Source organism: Arvicola amphibius, chromosome 6 (genome assembly GCF_903992535.2).
Source record: "Arvicola amphibius chromosome 6, mArvAmp1.2, whole genome shotgun sequence".
Taxonomy (NCBI): domain Eukaryota; kingdom Metazoa; phylum Chordata; class Mammalia; order Rodentia; family Cricetidae; genus Arvicola; species Arvicola amphibius.
In genome coordinates, this window is record NC_052052.2 from 154,337,066 (window position 1) to 154,355,979 (window position 18,914).

The 18,914-nt window shown below is 41.0% G+C and overlaps 1 protein-coding gene across 2 annotated transcripts in view; it reads right to left on the reverse strand.

The window, feature by feature from the left end:
• Positions 1-18,914, reverse strand: part of Ubqln1 (ubiquilin 1) — a 37,434-nt gene that overhangs the window by 16,914 nt on the left and 1,606 nt on the right. For both annotated transcript variants that reach the window (XM_038334667.2, XM_038334668.2), the window contains exons 2-3: positions 3,624-3,775; positions 1,156-1,271 (exon numbers count right to left, since the gene is read on the reverse strand). In XM_038334667.2, coding sequence (XP_038190595.1) covers positions 1,156-1,271; positions 3,624-3,775 — 268 coding nt within the window. The remainder of the gene's footprint in view (positions 1-1,155; positions 1,272-3,623; positions 3,776-18,914) is intronic.

An 18,914-nucleotide genomic window follows, 5' to 3' on the forward strand; every position in this document is an offset into this window, starting at 1 on the left:
AACTTGTGTATCATATATGGCACCACTATAATTGAATTACTGAAAATTCTCAAGAAAAGGGCAAAAGGTGTATGATCCCTAATATCCTAATATATGAAAATGGTACCTAAGGAAAACTTCAAAGCACTATACTAGCTATAGCCTTTGGGGCGGATACTGACATTTAAGCAATTCTTCTATTTAGCCCAACTTTTATTACTTTCAGAACATTTTTTCCTCAACAAAATCTCAACATGTGCCACTGAATAAAGAATAGCAGTGTGGAGCTGGAGAAGCTCAGTGTGAAGTGCTTGCATAGCAGGCAGGGACAAAGGCAGGGAGGAAGACAAACGGGGGAGGTGACAGGGAAGGGAGGCATAAGGAAAGGAATATGGTTTGGGCTGAAGTATTAAATTATTATTTTTTATTTTATGTGTGTATGTTTGTGCACCACATGCATGCCTAGTGTCCACAGGGGTCAAGAGAGGGTATCAGATCCTTTAGAACTGGAGTTAAGGATGGGTGTGAGCCACAGTGTGGGCTCTAAGAACTGAACCTGGGTCCTCGGCCAAGAGCAAACAGTGAGCTCTCTCTTAAACTACTGAGCTATCTCTCCAGCCCCAGGACAGTTTCAAAGTAACTAATGCAGTTACAGAGTGACTTTGTATGCCTATAATCTCCAACCCAGGAAAGCCCACAGACAAAGACCAGAGTTCAAGGCTAACTCAACTACATTTACAAAACCTTCCCAAGCAAAACACAAGAGAAAAAGATAACATATAACTAGTGTAATCCACCCAATACCTTTCCTGTACAAATGAAAACATTATTATTCACTTGATCATAGTTTATCATCCTTAACTATATCCTCATATACAATGGTGTGGTAGTCAAATTTCTAGGTACACCAAGGCTACATCACTTTCATTATAAAATAGGTGTGTCATTTACTAATATAAATGCAAGCTAATCAAACATATTTGTACCCCAAGCTACTTTCTTAACACAATTACAGAACTTACTATGAACATTTTTAAAAATTGTTTTGTAAGTGACTTATGTTTTATCCTGTCATTTTATCTAAAGCTACCCTTGGAAGAGAACTTTTTACCTCCCACCCCTACTTAAAAAACAAAAAGCAAACAAACAAAAAAACACCACCAAAACAACACTTACCTAAGCCAAAAGGGTTGTTAGCAGCAGGACCAGATGTGGGATTATTGTTAGGAGATGATGAGTTGGTAGCATTGCTTCCAGTGGTGTTTGTTTGCTGAGCTGAAGGATCTTGTGGCCTAGTGAAAATAATTAAATCAAAACATAGAATGCAGAACTCATTATTTTTAAAAGAAATTCAAAAATTCCAATAGCCAGAAACAAAGGGCAAGTTCTCATAAACAGAACTGTCATCAACACCCTGCCTGAAATGACTGAGCATTAGGAACAAATATACGAAACAGTAAACTTTATAAAATTACTATTGTCTCTCCTCTCTCAATCAGTGACTATATGAGAAAGAGCCAACAAGTCACCTCATGGAAGACAATCACAATCACTAACATCCACAAGCTCAATACTTAACCCATTTTCTAGTCCACTGGGCTAGGGGCACTTTAATTTCAGCCCACGACACTGTTAAAAATAAAAAAAAAACAAAAAAACAAAACTTAAGCCACTTTAAGGGGTGGAGCATTTGCTGCTCTTCCAGAGGACAGAGTTCAGTTCCCAGCACTGATGTCAGGTTGCTCCAGAGGGTCTGATGAGTCCAAAGGCAGGCACTCATGTGCGTGCACAGACAAGCACACAATTGTAAAAATAAAATCTCAAGAAGATGGTGCTTAGGATGGCCAAGTGACAAGGGCGAGAGTCTGTGAAGGGCTAGTTCTGACATCATCCAGCAAGAGTTGAGATCCTGTCCCATGTCTCCCTTTGGCTGTCAGGAGCTGGAGTTTTCCCAGGAGAAGGAAGAAGGAAAGGCTGGAGACCTGGTGTCAACTACAGGGAGGACCTGGCTCCTGGAATGTAATTTTATCAGAGTTTGATAACTGGATAGAATATCTTGTAGGAGAGACCGAAACCAAGACAAGGGGACCTCACTTTTACCCGGACCGTTTAGGTATGTCTACCTCTTATCCTCTGTTTAATCCTAACCTTTCATGAGGACTCTGAGAAGAAGTGGGTGAGGAGGCCGTCAGTGGATTCCCTCTCATTGTCAGCACTACTTGTCTGTATAACTGGACTACTAAGGACCAGAGATGGAGCCTGCTTGTTGAGAGGCCAGGCTCAGCGTCTGATGATAACAATCCAGCTGTCATCATTGCTTAGCACTTCCAAGAAGAGCAGGACTACTAGAGAAGACTCCCACTGACACCAGGTAAGACTGGGTCTTACCACTTCATTTGTTGATTCAAAGGTCTATTTCCACTTCACCATCTCAGAAATCATACTCTGCCTTACACTTCCTCGGCAACCCGGCATCCATCACTATGTATGCCTTTGTGTGCTCTGTGTACCACAGTTATCAGCATGTGTCCTCAATAAAGCTGCATCATGGTCATGCGAGAAGTAATCAAGGACACAGAAAAGCACAGCAAGAACTATTTCCTTATCAGTTCTCTGGGGAAAAGCAGCACAAAAGCCTGCCTAACAAGTTCCTAGAGCAGTGTAAGCTCTTGAAAGACATGCTTCACTATAGTGCTTTAAACTGCAGTCTGTAGCAACGGGAGAGTCAGAAGACAGTGAGGCACACCTACAGTCCCAGCATCCAGGAGTGAGCTCATGGTCAGCCTGGACTGACTGATGCCTCTTTCAGGAGGAAAGCTAGTGTGTGCGCTTTCAGGACTCAGGATGCCAAGGCCACACGACAATAGACTCAAGTTACCTGAGCTATGCAGCACAGCAAGTCATGGCTAGCCTCAAAGTTAATAAATGTGAAAAATGTCTTAGGAGGTTTTATACATTTACTCAACAACATTATCTTGGGTATTTGTATAGCAGAATACAAATTTTTATGTAATAAAACTCCATATTCAATTAAGTCTGATGAAGCAAATGATGAAACAAAAATTTACAAGATATTCAGAGTGACGATGATATAAAGATAATAGCTTCTCTCAAAAATTGACACACAATAAATAAATTACAAGTGGTCTATAGTCTGCTGTCACCAAGATCATGTCTAAAACTTTCCTTAAAGCAAAGAGAACAGCTAAGCAACAAGTTGTTACCTAACTCAAAAAATTTCCACATAATGCCAGCTGAATTTTCTAAAGTAATAAATGAGGGGCTGCCCTGAATTTGTACCCCAACCCTCTCCATAAAAACGTTTATTATCAGCCAGGCAGTGGTGGCACAGACTTTAATCCCAGCACTCGGGAGGCAGAGGCAGGCGGATCTCTGTGAGTTCGAGACCAGCCTGGTCTACAAGAGCTAGTTCCAGGACAGGCTGCAAAGCTACAGAGAAACCCTGTCTCGAAAAACAAGTTTCTCTAACGAACAACCCAGAAGTAGTACTGCATGGAGTCACACTGCTGTTTTCACCTAAACATTCTGTTATCAACAGAAACAAAGAAAAATACTTTAACCATTTAAACACTATGATAAGGAAAACCCCTTAAAGCTGACACTGGCTATTTAAGAAGACATACCTGTTCTGTGTTTTGATGACAAGGTGAACAGTAAGTCCATCGTGAATTCCATGCTGGCTCAAGGTATCTTGATCTTTTAAAATTTTTCCAGCAAATATCAACACAAGTTGGTCCGTATGAGATTTGAAGCGTTTAGAGATTTCTTCTTTGAACTGAGTGGAATAAAATAACGTACACATTTCTAACACCAGTGTTTGTACAGCGCCGTCCAGACTGCAGAGGCCCCAGTACTCTGAAATCACAAGCACCCCATCTCCATCTTAGTATCCAACTCCCGTCTCTAACACAAAGGACTTACTCCAAGTGTGTTAGAGACATGGTCACTGCACCCTAAGATGGAGGCATGGTTTGTTTTCTTCATAGGCTAACAGGACCAAATTTAGCTAGGGATCACAAATTAGTTCTTGCTAAACTTATCCTGTTTCCTGGACCTCCATCTCCAGTCCCCTTTCTTTTTAGTTCCAATACACACAGCGCCCAGCTCATACTCTCAGCCACTTTTACTGACTATCCTAACCACATCTTCCATTCACACTTATTAACAAGCAGTTCCACAGAAAGGCAAAGACTAAATAGTAAAATCTTTTTTTGGGAGAGAATCAAACTATAAACAGAGAAAGCACAAAGAACAGTTGACAAATGTTTTCTAGAACTGAAAAGCAAAAAAAGGATTAGAAAGAAATCAGAAGAGCAGAGAACTGCGGCGAGAGGAGAGTCTGCAGACGCAGGTCAAGAAGGCGCCACAGAGAAACGCTTACCCACACCACAGTCTCTAGTAAGATAACCAGAGTACACAAGCTTTCTTCACACCAGAAAGCCGCAGAGGCTGGGAATCCACTAACAGACGACCTAGAGCAGCACAGTTTGAGTCTACAGAAGATAAATACTGCTCCAAACTCCAACTACATGGTGGTAGGTTTCGATCTAGCACTACTACAGAGAGGACAATTTGCCACAAGTCCACAAATCCACTGAGAAGGGCTGAGCATCCTGTATCTGAAAGGCTTCTGGAAGCAGCAAGGTCATCTCTAATTATCAGTAAGGACCTACTCCTAAATATTCCAAATCTTTAAAACTGTTCCAAAATAACCTGAGATTCTGAGTGCCCCATTGTCACTAAAAGGTCTCTGATTTCAGACAGGAAAGCTCAACCACCTGTGACCTGAGGCTTAGAAGAAGCTCCAGCCAGGATCAGGGAATGTAAATCAGGGCTACAGACAAATCACACAGCCACATGCTATCAACCAGAGAAGCATAAAAATTCATAGTACTCTATACCTTTCTGTATAGCTGACACTCCTCAACCCACGTGCTAACCCTGTATGCGACTGCAGTGCTCTGTTAGGTTGGTTTGGTTCTGAGACAGGACGTGTTGCTCTGGAGAGAAGGCGACCTCAAACCACCAGCCACCCTCCCAGCCCAGCCTCCCAAGTCCTGGCATTAAGGCTTCAGGACTTCACCCAACAACCTGGATTTTACAACCTACCTTCTCAACTCATGCACACAACCAAACTTCCGTAAAAGGCCAAGAAATCATAAAGACGCACAAATTGTACTACAGTAAATACTGAGGAACTCCCTCATCTGAGCCCACCATGTGAAACTAAATGATATGTAATCTTTTTTGTCATTGTCAGTTTTTTTGAGATAAGGTCTCTCTACATAGTTCAAGCTGCTCTGGAACTCATTATGTAGGTAGATCAGGCTAGCCTTGATCTCACATTAACCTGACAGCCTCTGCAGGCAATTAAAGGTGTGCGCCACCGTACCTGGCTACGCGATATCTTTTCAACTAAGCAATTTCCAACTGACGTAAAAAGCAAAACAAAGAAACAGAAACGACAACAACAAAGCCGGCGGTGGCGCAGCCTCTGGTCCAGCACTGGGAGGCAGAGGCAGGGGGATTTTTGTGAGTTCCAGGACAACCAGGGCTACATAGAGGGGGAAAAAATGAAATTTATGCCCTGGCAGTGCTGAAGCATGCATGGGTAGCCTGTATATGGTGGTTCTGTTAAACTTGTCCATATTGGGTTTCATGGACTAAGACTGACCAGGTCTCTTCCTCAAGAGGACACCAGATCCTCATTACAGATGGTTGTGAGCCACCATGTGCTTGCTGGAAATTGAACTCAGGACCTTTGGAAGAACAGGTAGTGCCATTAACCGCTGAGCCATCTCTCCAGCCCCTACACAGAGAAAGCCTGTCTCAAAAACCCAAAACAAAACCCAAAACAACAACAAAACCCTACAAACTAAACATCATTCTATATTCTGCACCACTCTATATGGAAAGAGCACAACTTAATCACCCATTAGGCACTTCCTCCCTTTGATAGTTATCAGAATTTTATAAGGCTCAATGCATAAAATACAAGCATCAAACAAAAAGTGGCGGCTACTCTTCTGCTAGCTCTCTTAACCCATAAGAACTCTGTGAAGAGGGTCTATCTTTTTTTAACCACAGAGAAAAGGGGTTAAAGACATGTCCCTCAATGGTGTCAGTGATAGTAAATTGCTGCACTGGGTTCCCAACATAGATCCCATTTCAAGGACAAACCTATACAGACTACACACAAAATTAGATTTTTAACTTTTATTATAGATTTATTATAATAGATAAAATGCATTTCATACATAAAATGAGAAAGCTCATTTAAATCAACTGTTTTAATCTTTTTTAAAAAAGATTTATTTCTTTATTATGCATACAACATTCTGCCTGCATGTATGCCTGCAGGCCAAAAGAGGGCGACAGATCTCATTACAGATGGTAGTAAGATGTGGTTGCTGGGAATTGAACTCAGGACCTCTGGAAGAGCAGCCAGCGCTCTTAACCACTGAGCCATCTCTGCAGCCTCCAACTGTTTTAACATTAAACTCAGAAAGTTCTTTTAGTTTGATTTCCCTCACATTCTGAAGTAAATAATCTAAATAAATAAAATACAATCATTGTGCTGGCAAGATGGCTCAGTGAGTAATACACACACAATTAATACAATTATATAGCATTTTATAGTGTTTGAAAATTTGAAGGTAAGATGCTAGATCTAAAGCATGCTCATACTTTTCTTCCAAATTCCCACTATCATTATGTAAGTGGGATGTTTTAAGCTTTACTGAGTTATAACTCACCAGGCGTCAGGTGGCGTATGCCTTTAATCCCAGCACTTGGAAAGCAGGGGCAGGCAGATCTCTGTGAATTTGAAGCCAGCCTGTCTACAAAGGGAATTCCAGGACAATTAATGCTACATAGGTAGACTCTGTCTCCAAGCATATATATCTCACATACCATGTAATTTGACTACGTAAGTATTTTTAGTATATTAATATATTTTTAGTATATTAAGAAACAGACTGCAATGATGACAAGAGTCAATTTCAGAACACCCTCATTAAGTCCAGAAGAAATCTGGACCCTTCAAGCTATCACTTCCCCATAAACTCATCAGTTCCAAGGCCATTTCCCAAAAAGCCCTAATTTACTTTCTGTCCATTTTACTCTTTATATGCTTGTCTATTTGTGATCATTCAATCCCACACATAACCTACTCAACCACACAGTAGGTGGTCCTTGGTACTGACATCTTACACTTGATATTGTATTTTAAAGGTATTGCACACCGAGGCTCCCAGAAAGAAAAGCACAACTATACTTACTAATTATAGACATTGAGACTATTGCAGATAATAACTAATTATTTTGAGGCTTTAGACTCTTTGAAAGCTATTCACTGCCCATTTTTGTTTCTGACCTAATACCATCGAATCAAAAATCTTTAAAATGTATTAATAAGCCACTAGCTCATCCAATCCAAAACCTAAGAAACCATTATACAGCATCTGAAACCTATAGCAATTTCCTCTTTGCTGTATCCACCTACCTGTGATCTCCACCAATGCATCTGACAGAAATACTGTTATCAGAGATGAAACCTCTTGTAACCACCTTCACAGTAGAACACACCTTTCAACCTACCTCAGCACACGTCCCTGGGTCATTGTCAACTCACATCTAGTTCAAGAATAAACTCACTCCTTTTGAAGTGACATGTGTGCTTTGCACCAACAATTTATTCATGGAGCATGTATGTCTGTACTTCAGTCATTTCTATAGTCAATGCTGGAAAGGCATTTTAACAGCATTACTTCACAGCAAAACTCAGCAAACAAAGAATTAAAAAAATAAATAAATCTTAGACCAGACAGGAGACCTACAAAATAATGGCAAGCACATACTTAACTATGAACCAATGGATGGTTCCCTCTAAAGGCAGCAACAAAGTGGAGTGTGCCAACTGGGGGCACCGGTCGTCAGAGTCCCTGCTGGAGTAAGAGGTGGAAGGAGGGAAAGAAGGAAAAGAGCAGCGAGCTCTTATCAGTCCCCAGCCATTTAAAAGCACAAATGGATGCAATTCAAACATATCTTTCAAGAAATCAGAAGATGCGCCAGGCAGTAGTGGCACAAGCCTTTAGTCCTAGCACTCAGGAGGCAGAGGCACGTGGATCTCTTGAGTTGTGAATTTGAGGCCAGCCTGCTTTATAGAGCAAGTTCCAGGACAGACAGAGAAGTTGGTGGGGGGTGAAGAAAGAGAAGAAAATAGAAGATGAACAACAGACAAGGTAAAAATATTTGTAAAAGGCATATTTTGATAAAATTATTTATTGCCTAAATATACAAAGAGCTCATAAAACTTGACAATAACAACCTACTTTTAAAATGGTTTGTCAAAGCAAGAACTTCAGAGATCTACAGATGACAAGTCAGCATGAAAGATGCTCCCCACCACACCTGGATGATCTAAAACTAAAGAGATAAAGCAACAGATATGCACTAAAACAGTCAAAATTCAGAATACCAACACTACCAAGTGCTGGCAAGGATAGGGAGCAGCAGAAAGGCCTTGCCAAGGTGGGAGCGTAGAGAGAAGAGCCACTGCAGAAGACAGCCTAGCTGTTTCTCAGGAAACCAAACACACAGTATGAAAGTCAGCAACCAGTCCTTTCTATTTACCGCAAAGAACAGAAAGCTATTTACATTAAAATCTTCATGTAAATCTACAAACTCTTCATTTATAAATGCCCAAATTTGGAACCAAGATGGCTCTTCAGTAGATAAACTGTGGTGTACTCAGATGATGAGATAATCAGCACTAAAAGAGTTCTTGGGTCATGAAAGCATACGGAGAATCTTCAAATGTATGTTACAAAGCAAAAGCCAGCAAAGGCGCCTACTATCTGATTCTGGCTCCCTGACCAAGCCCAGGACCCATCCGTCACCTAGTCTCCACCTACTTGAACTCAATTATAAACTGTTTTCTCAAAGAACAGAGAACTAGTGACCTAGAGCTTTATATTCACTAAAAATTCCTCAAAATTAAACTGAAATGTAAAAGAAAACAGAACAGCCCACAGGATCTTTGTCACACTCCCAGAAACAAAGAATGTGACATTTAGCAGGAAATGCAACCAGCTCCTTCAAGCACAAGAAAAGGACCCTGGGTGAAGGAATAAACATGCAAAACTATACAGACAACTCTCAGCAAGTCAAATTTACAAAGCCCTTATAAACTTTGGGTCATTTATCAAGGACCAAGAGAAGGAACAGGAAATCCAGGGTACATAGAATTCAAGAGTTCTAGGATCTATGCATTACTCTAGAAGTAGCAAGTACTTCCTGATTTGAACAATTTATAAAATTCATCTCCAAAGGACATAAAAACAGTGTACATTTATCAACCTAATGGAGGAGGCAAATGGAATACTTCGAAATACTTGATCCGAAAAGGGAAAGAGGAAAAAAAAAAAGAAAAAAAGAAGTGCACAGAACAGGCAGGATAAATGAAAACCAAATGTGCCTGGGACCACACAGTGGACTGTGTATGAAGACTGACCACCAGACTGCATTTTAAAATCCAGCTTCTTCATACTGCCAAAAAGAGACTTTTAGGGTTGAGGATACATCTCATTGGTTGGCAGAGCACTGGCTTAGCACACAGGTGGTCCTGGATGGATCTCAGCATCACCCGGTGGGGTTTGGAGGGAAGGGGATGGTAACATGGACATGTTCAGCAGATGTGGGACACACCCTTTATGCTCAGCACTTGGGAGGTAGAGGTGAACAGATCTCTCTAAGATGGTGGCTTGCCTGGCCTACACAGGAAGACCCTGTCTCAAAAACAAATCAAGTGACCTACCCACTTCCACAATAAGCATCTTTTGAAGAAGCACATTTAACAAAATAGGCCTGACACCAGGTCACATCTTATTGACACATTGCAAGAACTGAAATCATATGACATAGATACTTCCATGACATTCAATTAAACACTACAAGAAGATAATGCCTCCTGAATGGAACAAAAGATTTAACCAGTTCACTCACACACACACACACACACACACACACACACACACACACACCAGGAGATAAACTAGACTATCATAAAGAGTGGAAAAAAAAGTCATAGATAAAACAATCTCCACACCGATAACCAGCAGAGGGGGCCGGAGAGACGGCTTGGCTATGAGGATCACCCAACTCTCTCTGGTAGAGGACCTGAATTTGGTTCCTCATGACCAACCATCTGTAACTCTAGTTCTAGAGGATATCACACTCTGTCCTGGCTTCCATCATCATCAGCATGTACATGGTGTACAAGCACATGTGCAGGCAAAACATTCACACACATAAAATAACAATAAATCTTTAGCACAAACTCAGATTCCATAAAAGTGTCCTACAAATTAGCAAGAAACACAAGCCAAATGAAGAAAGATGAAAGGGACCCCTTGTCCACAACCAGGGAACTATAAACTGCAGCCAGAGACTATCACTAAATGACACAGGGCTCGCAGAGTACGTGCTGTAACTGGACACCACATAAACTTCAGGCTGAAGTATAAAAGTATAGTGAGTCGGTTTCATAACCACATTCATTGTAGATACTGGATTTGATTACCAAGACCTTACAGTTCCACTATTCACGGTTTTTAACATTCAAGGAAGTCCCAAACACTATTGAAGCATGAATTCTAATTGGTCTTCATTATAAAAACTTGGAGGAGTCAGCAATCGGGGTGAAAGCTGAAGATCAGAGAAGCAGAGCGGTCAGCCACTAGAGTTCTTACCTCTAGCAATGCTCAGACCCAAAAGATGATCCTGATCCTGTCCTCAGACTGAATCTTCAGACTGCCCTGAGCTCCTGTCTCCTCCTGCCTTGTACTGAGTGCTCTCTCGGCCCAGCCCACTATCACTCCTTTCTCTCCCTACCTAGTACTGGGATTAAAGACATGGATCCTAAGCGCTGGGATCGATCACCTTTGTGTGAGCCCTATTTCTCTTCTAGACTGATTCACTCTCTTGTAGCCCAGGGTGGCCTTGAACTCACAGAGAGCCTTCTGCCTCTGTCGCCTGAGATCTGGGATTAAAGGTGTGTGCCTGGCCTCTATGGCTAACTAGTGGCTTAGCTCCATACTCTAGATCACAAACAAAATATCCCCACACACTATCACATGCATTAACAGTGAAAACAACTAAAATATGCCTCAACTGCACATTTATTCAGCAGAATATGGTATTCAAGAACAAATGAACAGCCTTGTGTTATCATGGATATCTCAATAGAAATCAATTACAAATGAAGATAAACTCTGGTAATCAAAAAAGTCACAAGGTTGGCCAGGCGGTGGTGGCAAAAAAAAAAAAAAAAAAAAAAAAAAGTAAAAAGGCAGTTAATAGCATCAACATTATGTTGGAAAGTCTTGAGAAGAATGCATTATGTTTGGACTGCCTGCAAAAATCAAGGAGGACCTGTTACTAGCAACATTTGTAAAAAGCTGGTGTTGGGGAGGAGAGAGCCAGTGAAGGGTGGCTGCCAGCTGTTGTGCTCAATGGCTACAAGCTTCAAAAGAGAATGGGTCCTGAAAAAGGACAGTGCTGATAGCTGCACAACAGCTGAATTTACTGTCACTCAATTATTCACTTGACAGACAAGAAAGATAGTAAAAATGGGCTCAGAGATGCTAAATGGCTGAGAGTGTAGTACTATGGTAAAGAACCCCTATTAGGTGCTCACAACTACCTGTAACTCTGACTCTAGAGACTCCAACTCCTCTGGCCCCCTCACTCATGTGCACACGCTACATACCTACCCACATGCATGCATGTGCACAAACATCTGCACAATTTAAAATTTTTAAAAATCTAAAATCTTTTAAACTTTAATAAATTAAAAAAGTTCAGCTTTATTGCTTCCTAACAAAATTACATTTGTTCCTTACACTGTTCTTTTAAAGAACTATTTATTTCTATCTTATGTGTATGGTGTTTCACCTACATGTATGTCTGTGTATCACATATGTACCCGGTGCCTGTAGAGGCCAGAAGAGGGTGGATCCTTTGAGACTTGTCACCATGTGGTTGCTAGGGATCTAATCCCAATCCTCTGCAAGAGCAGCGGATAAGAGTTCTTCACGGGTAAAGCCCCTTCATCTGAGAATTTATCAGTGGTCAGTGAGATGACTCAGCAAGTGCTTGCAGTCAGGCAGGATGGCCTGAGCCCCATCAACAGGTCTGACATGGCGGATAAAGGACAGAAGCCGTTCCCAAGGGTTGTCCTCTGACTTCCATATTACATGCCCTGTCCTGGTGCACATGCCCAAACATACAAAAGACAAATGTAATAAAACAGCTATTACCAGTTACAACCCATATTTGATCAAAACCAGTGAATACTACAATCATTTCTATGAGCCTGAGGATCTCTCCCACTGAAGACTGAAGAGCAGGGAGACAGCTTAGAGGTGGCAAACATCACTATCTATACTAGGAGCGATTCCACAGCCAAAGACCCAACTCTTCAGAGTTGTCCTGATTAGCACACACTAGGATACGCACACACACATGCAAAATAAGATTTTTGTTTTTATTTTGTTATTGTTTTGGTTTTTTCAAGACAGGGTTTCTCTGTGTAATAGCCCTAGCTATCCTGGAACTGGCTTTGTGGACCCAGGCTGGCTCCCAATTCACAGAGATTTGCTTGCCTCTGCCTGGGATTAAAGGCACCACCATATCTAGCTCACAAATAAAATAAGTTAAAAAAATTTTTTTTAAAGAGTTGAGCTGGGCCGGGTATTCACGCCTTAAAATCCCAGAACTTGAGAGGCAGTGGCAGAAGAATCTTTTGTGAGTTAAAGGTCAGCCTGGTTTACGGAGAGAATTAAAGGACATCAGGGGTACGTAGAGAGACCCCATTTCAAAGAAAAAAAGAGTTCTGAGCTAGAAGAATTGGTTAATTAAGGGAGAGAAGGTTAAGTTGAGGTTTCCAGGGGATGGCTGCCATTTGTATATGCTTCACTCAGTAAATGCTCCACAATGAGTATTTATTATTAGATACATATTACTGTGCAACTCTCCAGATCCATCCACAAACACAATGTTTATGGAGTCTATACTATGCATCAGGTTCTAGGAACAAAACAGTAACAATTACACACCTTTCCTAGCAAAGAAGCATTAAATAATCATAACTATATAATTTTGAACTGTAACAAATTATGACACACACATACATGTGCTAATGGCATTGTGAGAAAATGCAACAGGTGACCCCAATCTCGCCTGGGCAATCAGAGAAACTGACCTCTGTTCTGCAATTCAAGGGATTGATGACAGCTAAAGAGTAGGAAGCAGGCAAGAGCAAGCTGTACAAAAGTACTAAGGCAGGGATTAAGGAGTCCTGTCATTAACTCAGATTTTAGGGTAAATGAACCTTTATTTCTATGCAGAAGGATACCAACTGATGAACAATTTTCAGATTTTACTCTGGGAGTAAGTGGGAGGGCAGAAATAAGGAAAAGTAAGAAACTACCAGTAAACTACAATGTAATTTCCAGACAAGAAGGGCAACTTAGGGGACCAGTCCTCAAATGTTTCCAGATATTACCTGTCACTCACTCACACCACTACAGCAATGTGTTACCAAGACACCATTTCACCCAAGAGCTGTTTATGCAAATCTCAATTATTGTCACTATACTGGAAATTAAAACTTAAAAATCTAAAATGTTAATTCAAAACCTCTTTCTGCTGGGCAGTGGTGGTCCACGCCTTTAATCCCAGCACTCAGGAGGCAGAGGAAGGTGAATCTCTGTGAGTTCAAGGCCAGCCTGGTCTACAGAGCTAGTTTCAGGACAGCTAGGACTGTTACAGAGAGAAAACCTGTCTCGAAAACCAAACTCAAAACCAAACCAAACCTTCTTTCCATATTACAACAGTCTTCAGAAACACAGCTGTTATTTCCTAGTAGAGAAAGTTGCACCAGGGGGTGAGAGATGGCTCGGTGTCGAGAATAAGGGTTGTTTTACAGTGGACCTGGGTTCTTAGCACCCAAATAGTGGCTCACAACCATCTGTAACTCCAGTTTCAGAGGATCTAGCACCCTTTTATGACCTCCACAGGCCATCAACATACATGCAGGCAAAACACCCATCCATCCATTTTTTAACAAAGCTTTGTTTTTGCACTGTTTTAAATTGTTTTTATATTCACACTGTTGTGGGGAGGAGGACACACAGAACAAGACGCACAAGTAGAGGTCAGAGGACAACTTCCGAGAGCTGTTCTCTCCATCCACCATGAGAAGCTGGGAATCACATGACAACTCGCCCTTCTACACACTGAGCTATCTAGCCAATTTGCAAAATCATTTTAACAGATGACAGCTGGGTGTTTCTCTGTGTTGCAAATATCCTATTATCTCAAAATCTGCCCAAAATAATTTGTGATACTTAAAAAAAAAAAAATCACAACATCTCTAGCCAATCGGTGATGGCACACACCTTTAATCCCAGCACTTGGGGGCAAAGGCAGGCGGATCTCAAAGAGTTCCAGGCCACCTCCAAGAGTGAATTTCAGGACAGTCAGGGCTACACAGAGAGACTCTGCCTCAAAAAGCAAAAAACAAAACAAAAAAACGAAACCAAACAAAAATAAAAAACCCACAACATCTCAAAATGGTTATGAGAGGCCATCCTAAAAAGGTATTAGTAATAATAAACAATATCTTAGTGACACTCAACAACCACTAGATCAGTTATTATCAAAGACAGACAATAGCAAGTGTCAATGAGAAACTAGTAATTGAAACAGCCAGTTTAGAAAATACTTTGGCAATTACCCAGAGAGTTAAACAATGTGATCCAGCAATTCTACTTCTAGGTCTACACTCAAGAAAAATGAAACCATATGTATACGAAAAAACCCACAGGAATCGTTAAGTGTTTACAGAAACTTCCATGTTCAATAGGCGATGAAGAAATAAAATGTGGTACACATCCATATGAGCTGCACATAGGAAATACCTGAGCAGTTCTGAGAAAGTTCAGAAGGTAAAGGTATTTGCCAGTATATCTGGCACTGGCACCATGACTTCAGTCCATATGAGCCACAAATTACTTTCTGATCACCTCACAAATACACACATGAATAATAAATGCTTTTTAAAAAAGCACTGCTAGACTACAATTTGGATGATCTATGAAAACATTCTAAGGTAGATACAGCACAAAACCATAATCCCAGTACTAGGAAGGCTGAGGCAGAAGACAGCAAATTGAAGGCCAACCTGTGCTCTACAGGGAGAACTTGCTTTAAAAACTAAAACAATGAAGAGCATAGGGTTTGTCTGAGGTGTGGGGTGTGGGCAACATAAGCCCATGACTGTTCTTTAAAAAACAACAACAAAAGAAAAATGTCAATTAGCCAGGTGGTGGTGGCACGCGCCTTTATCCCAGCACTTGGGAGGCAGAGAGAGACAAGTTAATCTTAGTGAGTTCGAGCTGGCCTGGTCTACAAAGCGAGTTCCAGAACAGCCAGGGTGGTTACACAGAGAAACCCTGTCTCAAAAACAAAACAAAGCAAAACAAAAGGACGTCAACTGAACCGGTCTCTGAAATCTTAAACTATACTGTTAAAGTTAAGCCATCTTTGCTAAATAGAATCATTACATCAGTTCTTCACAATTCATTAGGGATCACAATTAGGGATCCTGTGATACTGGTTCAGCCCAGCCTTCTGGATAAGATGCTGTCTAGAAAATACAACAGAAGCCACAGAAATGATTTCAAACATTCAAGCACAGCGGGAAGTAGAGACTGAGAACAGCACAGCGGTACAGCACACAGCACAAGGGGCTCTGGGTTCAATCCCCAGCACCAAAAAGAAGTCAGACCCACACTGACATATTATTTAGTGTAGTATGTGCAAAATATTATTTTAACCCATACTACCTCTAAGATCTACCTGGGTGATCTTTTCTAGCTACAGTACACCTCAACTCAGAGCAGCTTCTCTTCTACAAGCTCAACACCACATGTGGCTCTCAGCATCAAGATGAGCATGGGGTTCTACAGGCATGGGTGGCTTAATGTCAGTGTTACCTGTGAGGACCGAGAAGTACTGTCATCTCCCTCATCAAAGAAGGGCCCACATTCAAAAGTTATGCTCCATTCTCTACACCTCCACCCCCCTTCTCTATCTTACCTTTCGACAAAGAATCCTGGAATTATCAAAGCTGCCTGTAAGAGCTCATAAGTAGAAAAAGTCTCATTCATAAAAGTCAGGACACATTTGCCTTTTTCAAAACTATATGTGATAAAGACCCCTTATTAATGAAACCACTATGGAACAGAAATTGTTCCAGTTACTTGTAAATAGCAAATTATACAATACACAATTCATTCTAGCTACTCCCTAAAAAAAAAAAGTTTTGCACTAACTTGGGTTAATTTCAGGCTTTATTAATATATATAAACAAATAATATTCATTAAATGCCAACTGTACATAACACTGCATAAAAATCTTGTCTCTACTTGTCAGTTACACACAAAAAGAAATCAAGAGTTAAACTGGGTCTGGTGGCGCATGCCTTTAATCCCAGCACTCGGGAGGCAGAGGCAGGTAAAACTATGTGAGTTTAGGCCAGCTTGGTCTACAAAAAGAGTTTCAGAATAGTGGGTGGGGGGGGGTTTAAATTACAACTTAATTTACAAATTACCAAGAAGGTTTATGATAACTCATCTAATTAATCTTATTTATATAAATACTATTTTAGTATAATGTGTTAAATCACCTACACTACACAGATACACTGAGATCTTAAATAGTAAATGGGGGATGGAAGCCGGGAGATGGCTCAGTGGGTTAAGCACTTCAAACAAACCCTGAGAACCAAGTAATGCCAGGACTGCATCAAAGTGCTCATACAGTGAGCTACCACAGACAAGAAATCCCCAGGAGAGGGCTCACAGCTAGCCTTGATTATGAAACAACAACCCTATCACAAAGCAAGGGGGAAGGCAAGGATGGATCCCTGTGTTGTCCTCTATCCTCCACACTCATGAGGCTCTGGATAGTCCTCTCCCTCGCTTTCACACACACAGCACACACAGATTTTTAGGAGAGACTCCTTTGCATAATGAAACCCATTACTCTGTATGCTAACACATTTTTTTAAAAATGTGGTTTGCCAGGCAGGAGGCAGTGGTGGCACACACTTTTAATCCCGGCACTCCAGAGCAGAGGCAGGCAGATCTCTATGAGTTCCGAGGCCAGTCTGGTCTATAAAGAGAAACCCTGCCCTGACACAAAAGCAAACAAGCAAACAAACCCAAACAAAAAATGTGATCTGCCTGACAGCATAAGCTTTTAATATTATCTTTTCCTTCTTCCTCCTCACAGGTTAAGAATTTTCAGAATCAAATATTTCCCAGCATCAGCCTGCCATTTGAGAGGATGTGGGGGTGCACTGGGGATTCAACCAGGGCCTCCTGTATCTGAACCACATGCTAAAACACTGAACTATTAACTCTAGCCCCATTCACAATTACTACTAAGCATTTTTAAAGGAAACCCTACTGCCACCAAATATCACTCATAGACAAGCTTTAGTCTATAGCAATCATCAAACCTAGTTCCAAAGGTAGATCTTTTCTTGGGCTTCAAACAGAATTGTACAAATAGTCTCTGAAATCTGCTTTATCTTTTTCTTGTATATGTTTCTAAGTGTACTCTCCTCACTCAGCAGTTCAATGTGTTTCAGTTTGTGGTGCAAGGGGCAAGCAAGCTTTCAACTTTTATCATATTTTCTGTTTCTACAGAAAACAGACAAGACTTTAAACATTAAGCAATATCAGAATAACTTACTTTAGGAAAGTTTTACTTTTACTCATTAAAGTCATTTTTAGTTACAGCATAGTAAAATATAAACTTCTACGGAATTTAAAATTTTAGTGTCACATTACAAAAAAATCTTAGATGTTGACATAAATAATTTTTTCTATTTATAAAATATTATTTCTTATATCCTGAAATAAAAAGCGGAAGCTGTTAGGATGATGGAAATCTAAACTGGGAGTCTCAGAAAGACTCGAAAGCTTCATAATTTAATATTGCTACAGTCATTAAAAAAACAAAAAACTGCTTATAGCAATTATTAGCAAGGATACAGGGAAACAGAAACACACACCCATATGCTATTGATTGTTTACAAAACTAAATAGAACTGGCCAGGTGTGGTGGTGCAGGCCTTTTTAACCCCAGCACTTGGGAGGCAGAGGAAGAGGCAGATGAATCTGTGAGTTCGAAGCCAGCCTGGTCTACAAAGTGGAGTGCCAAATTGGTTTCCAGGACATCTGGGGCTACATGATGAAATCCCGACTTTAAAAACAAAACACAACAACCACAAGCAGGGCACTTTAATCCCAGCACTAGTGAGGAAGAGGCGGGCAGATCTCTGTGAGCTCGAGGCCAGCCTCATCTACAGAGGTGCAGGACAGCCAGGGCTGTTACACAGAGAAACTGTCTCGAAAAACCAACCAAACAAACAAATAAAACTTAGAACAAAACAAAAGCCAAAAACTAAACAGAACTATCCCAATGCAGATAAAAGCATAGACTCAAAATGACTTATAGGAGACTGTTCACAGCATGGCAGCCAGCTGCAGACAGACCGTGGCAGACTGTGGCACATTCATGGTGTGGACAACCACAGAGCAGGTAAGAACTGAGTTGGGGACATGGGTCAGGGGCAGACCGGAGCCTGTGCCTAGACGTAAATCTCAGGGGTGGGAGGACTGCACACATTCAACAAGGATGACTCTCAAAAATATGCTGAGGAAAAGAGAAGAAAAAAGCCCTACCCAAAAGACTGCATTATATACAGCTCTGCTTATGTGAACTTCTGGACAGGAAACTCAATCTCTGGGGGAAAGGAATTCCCACAGGCGTGACA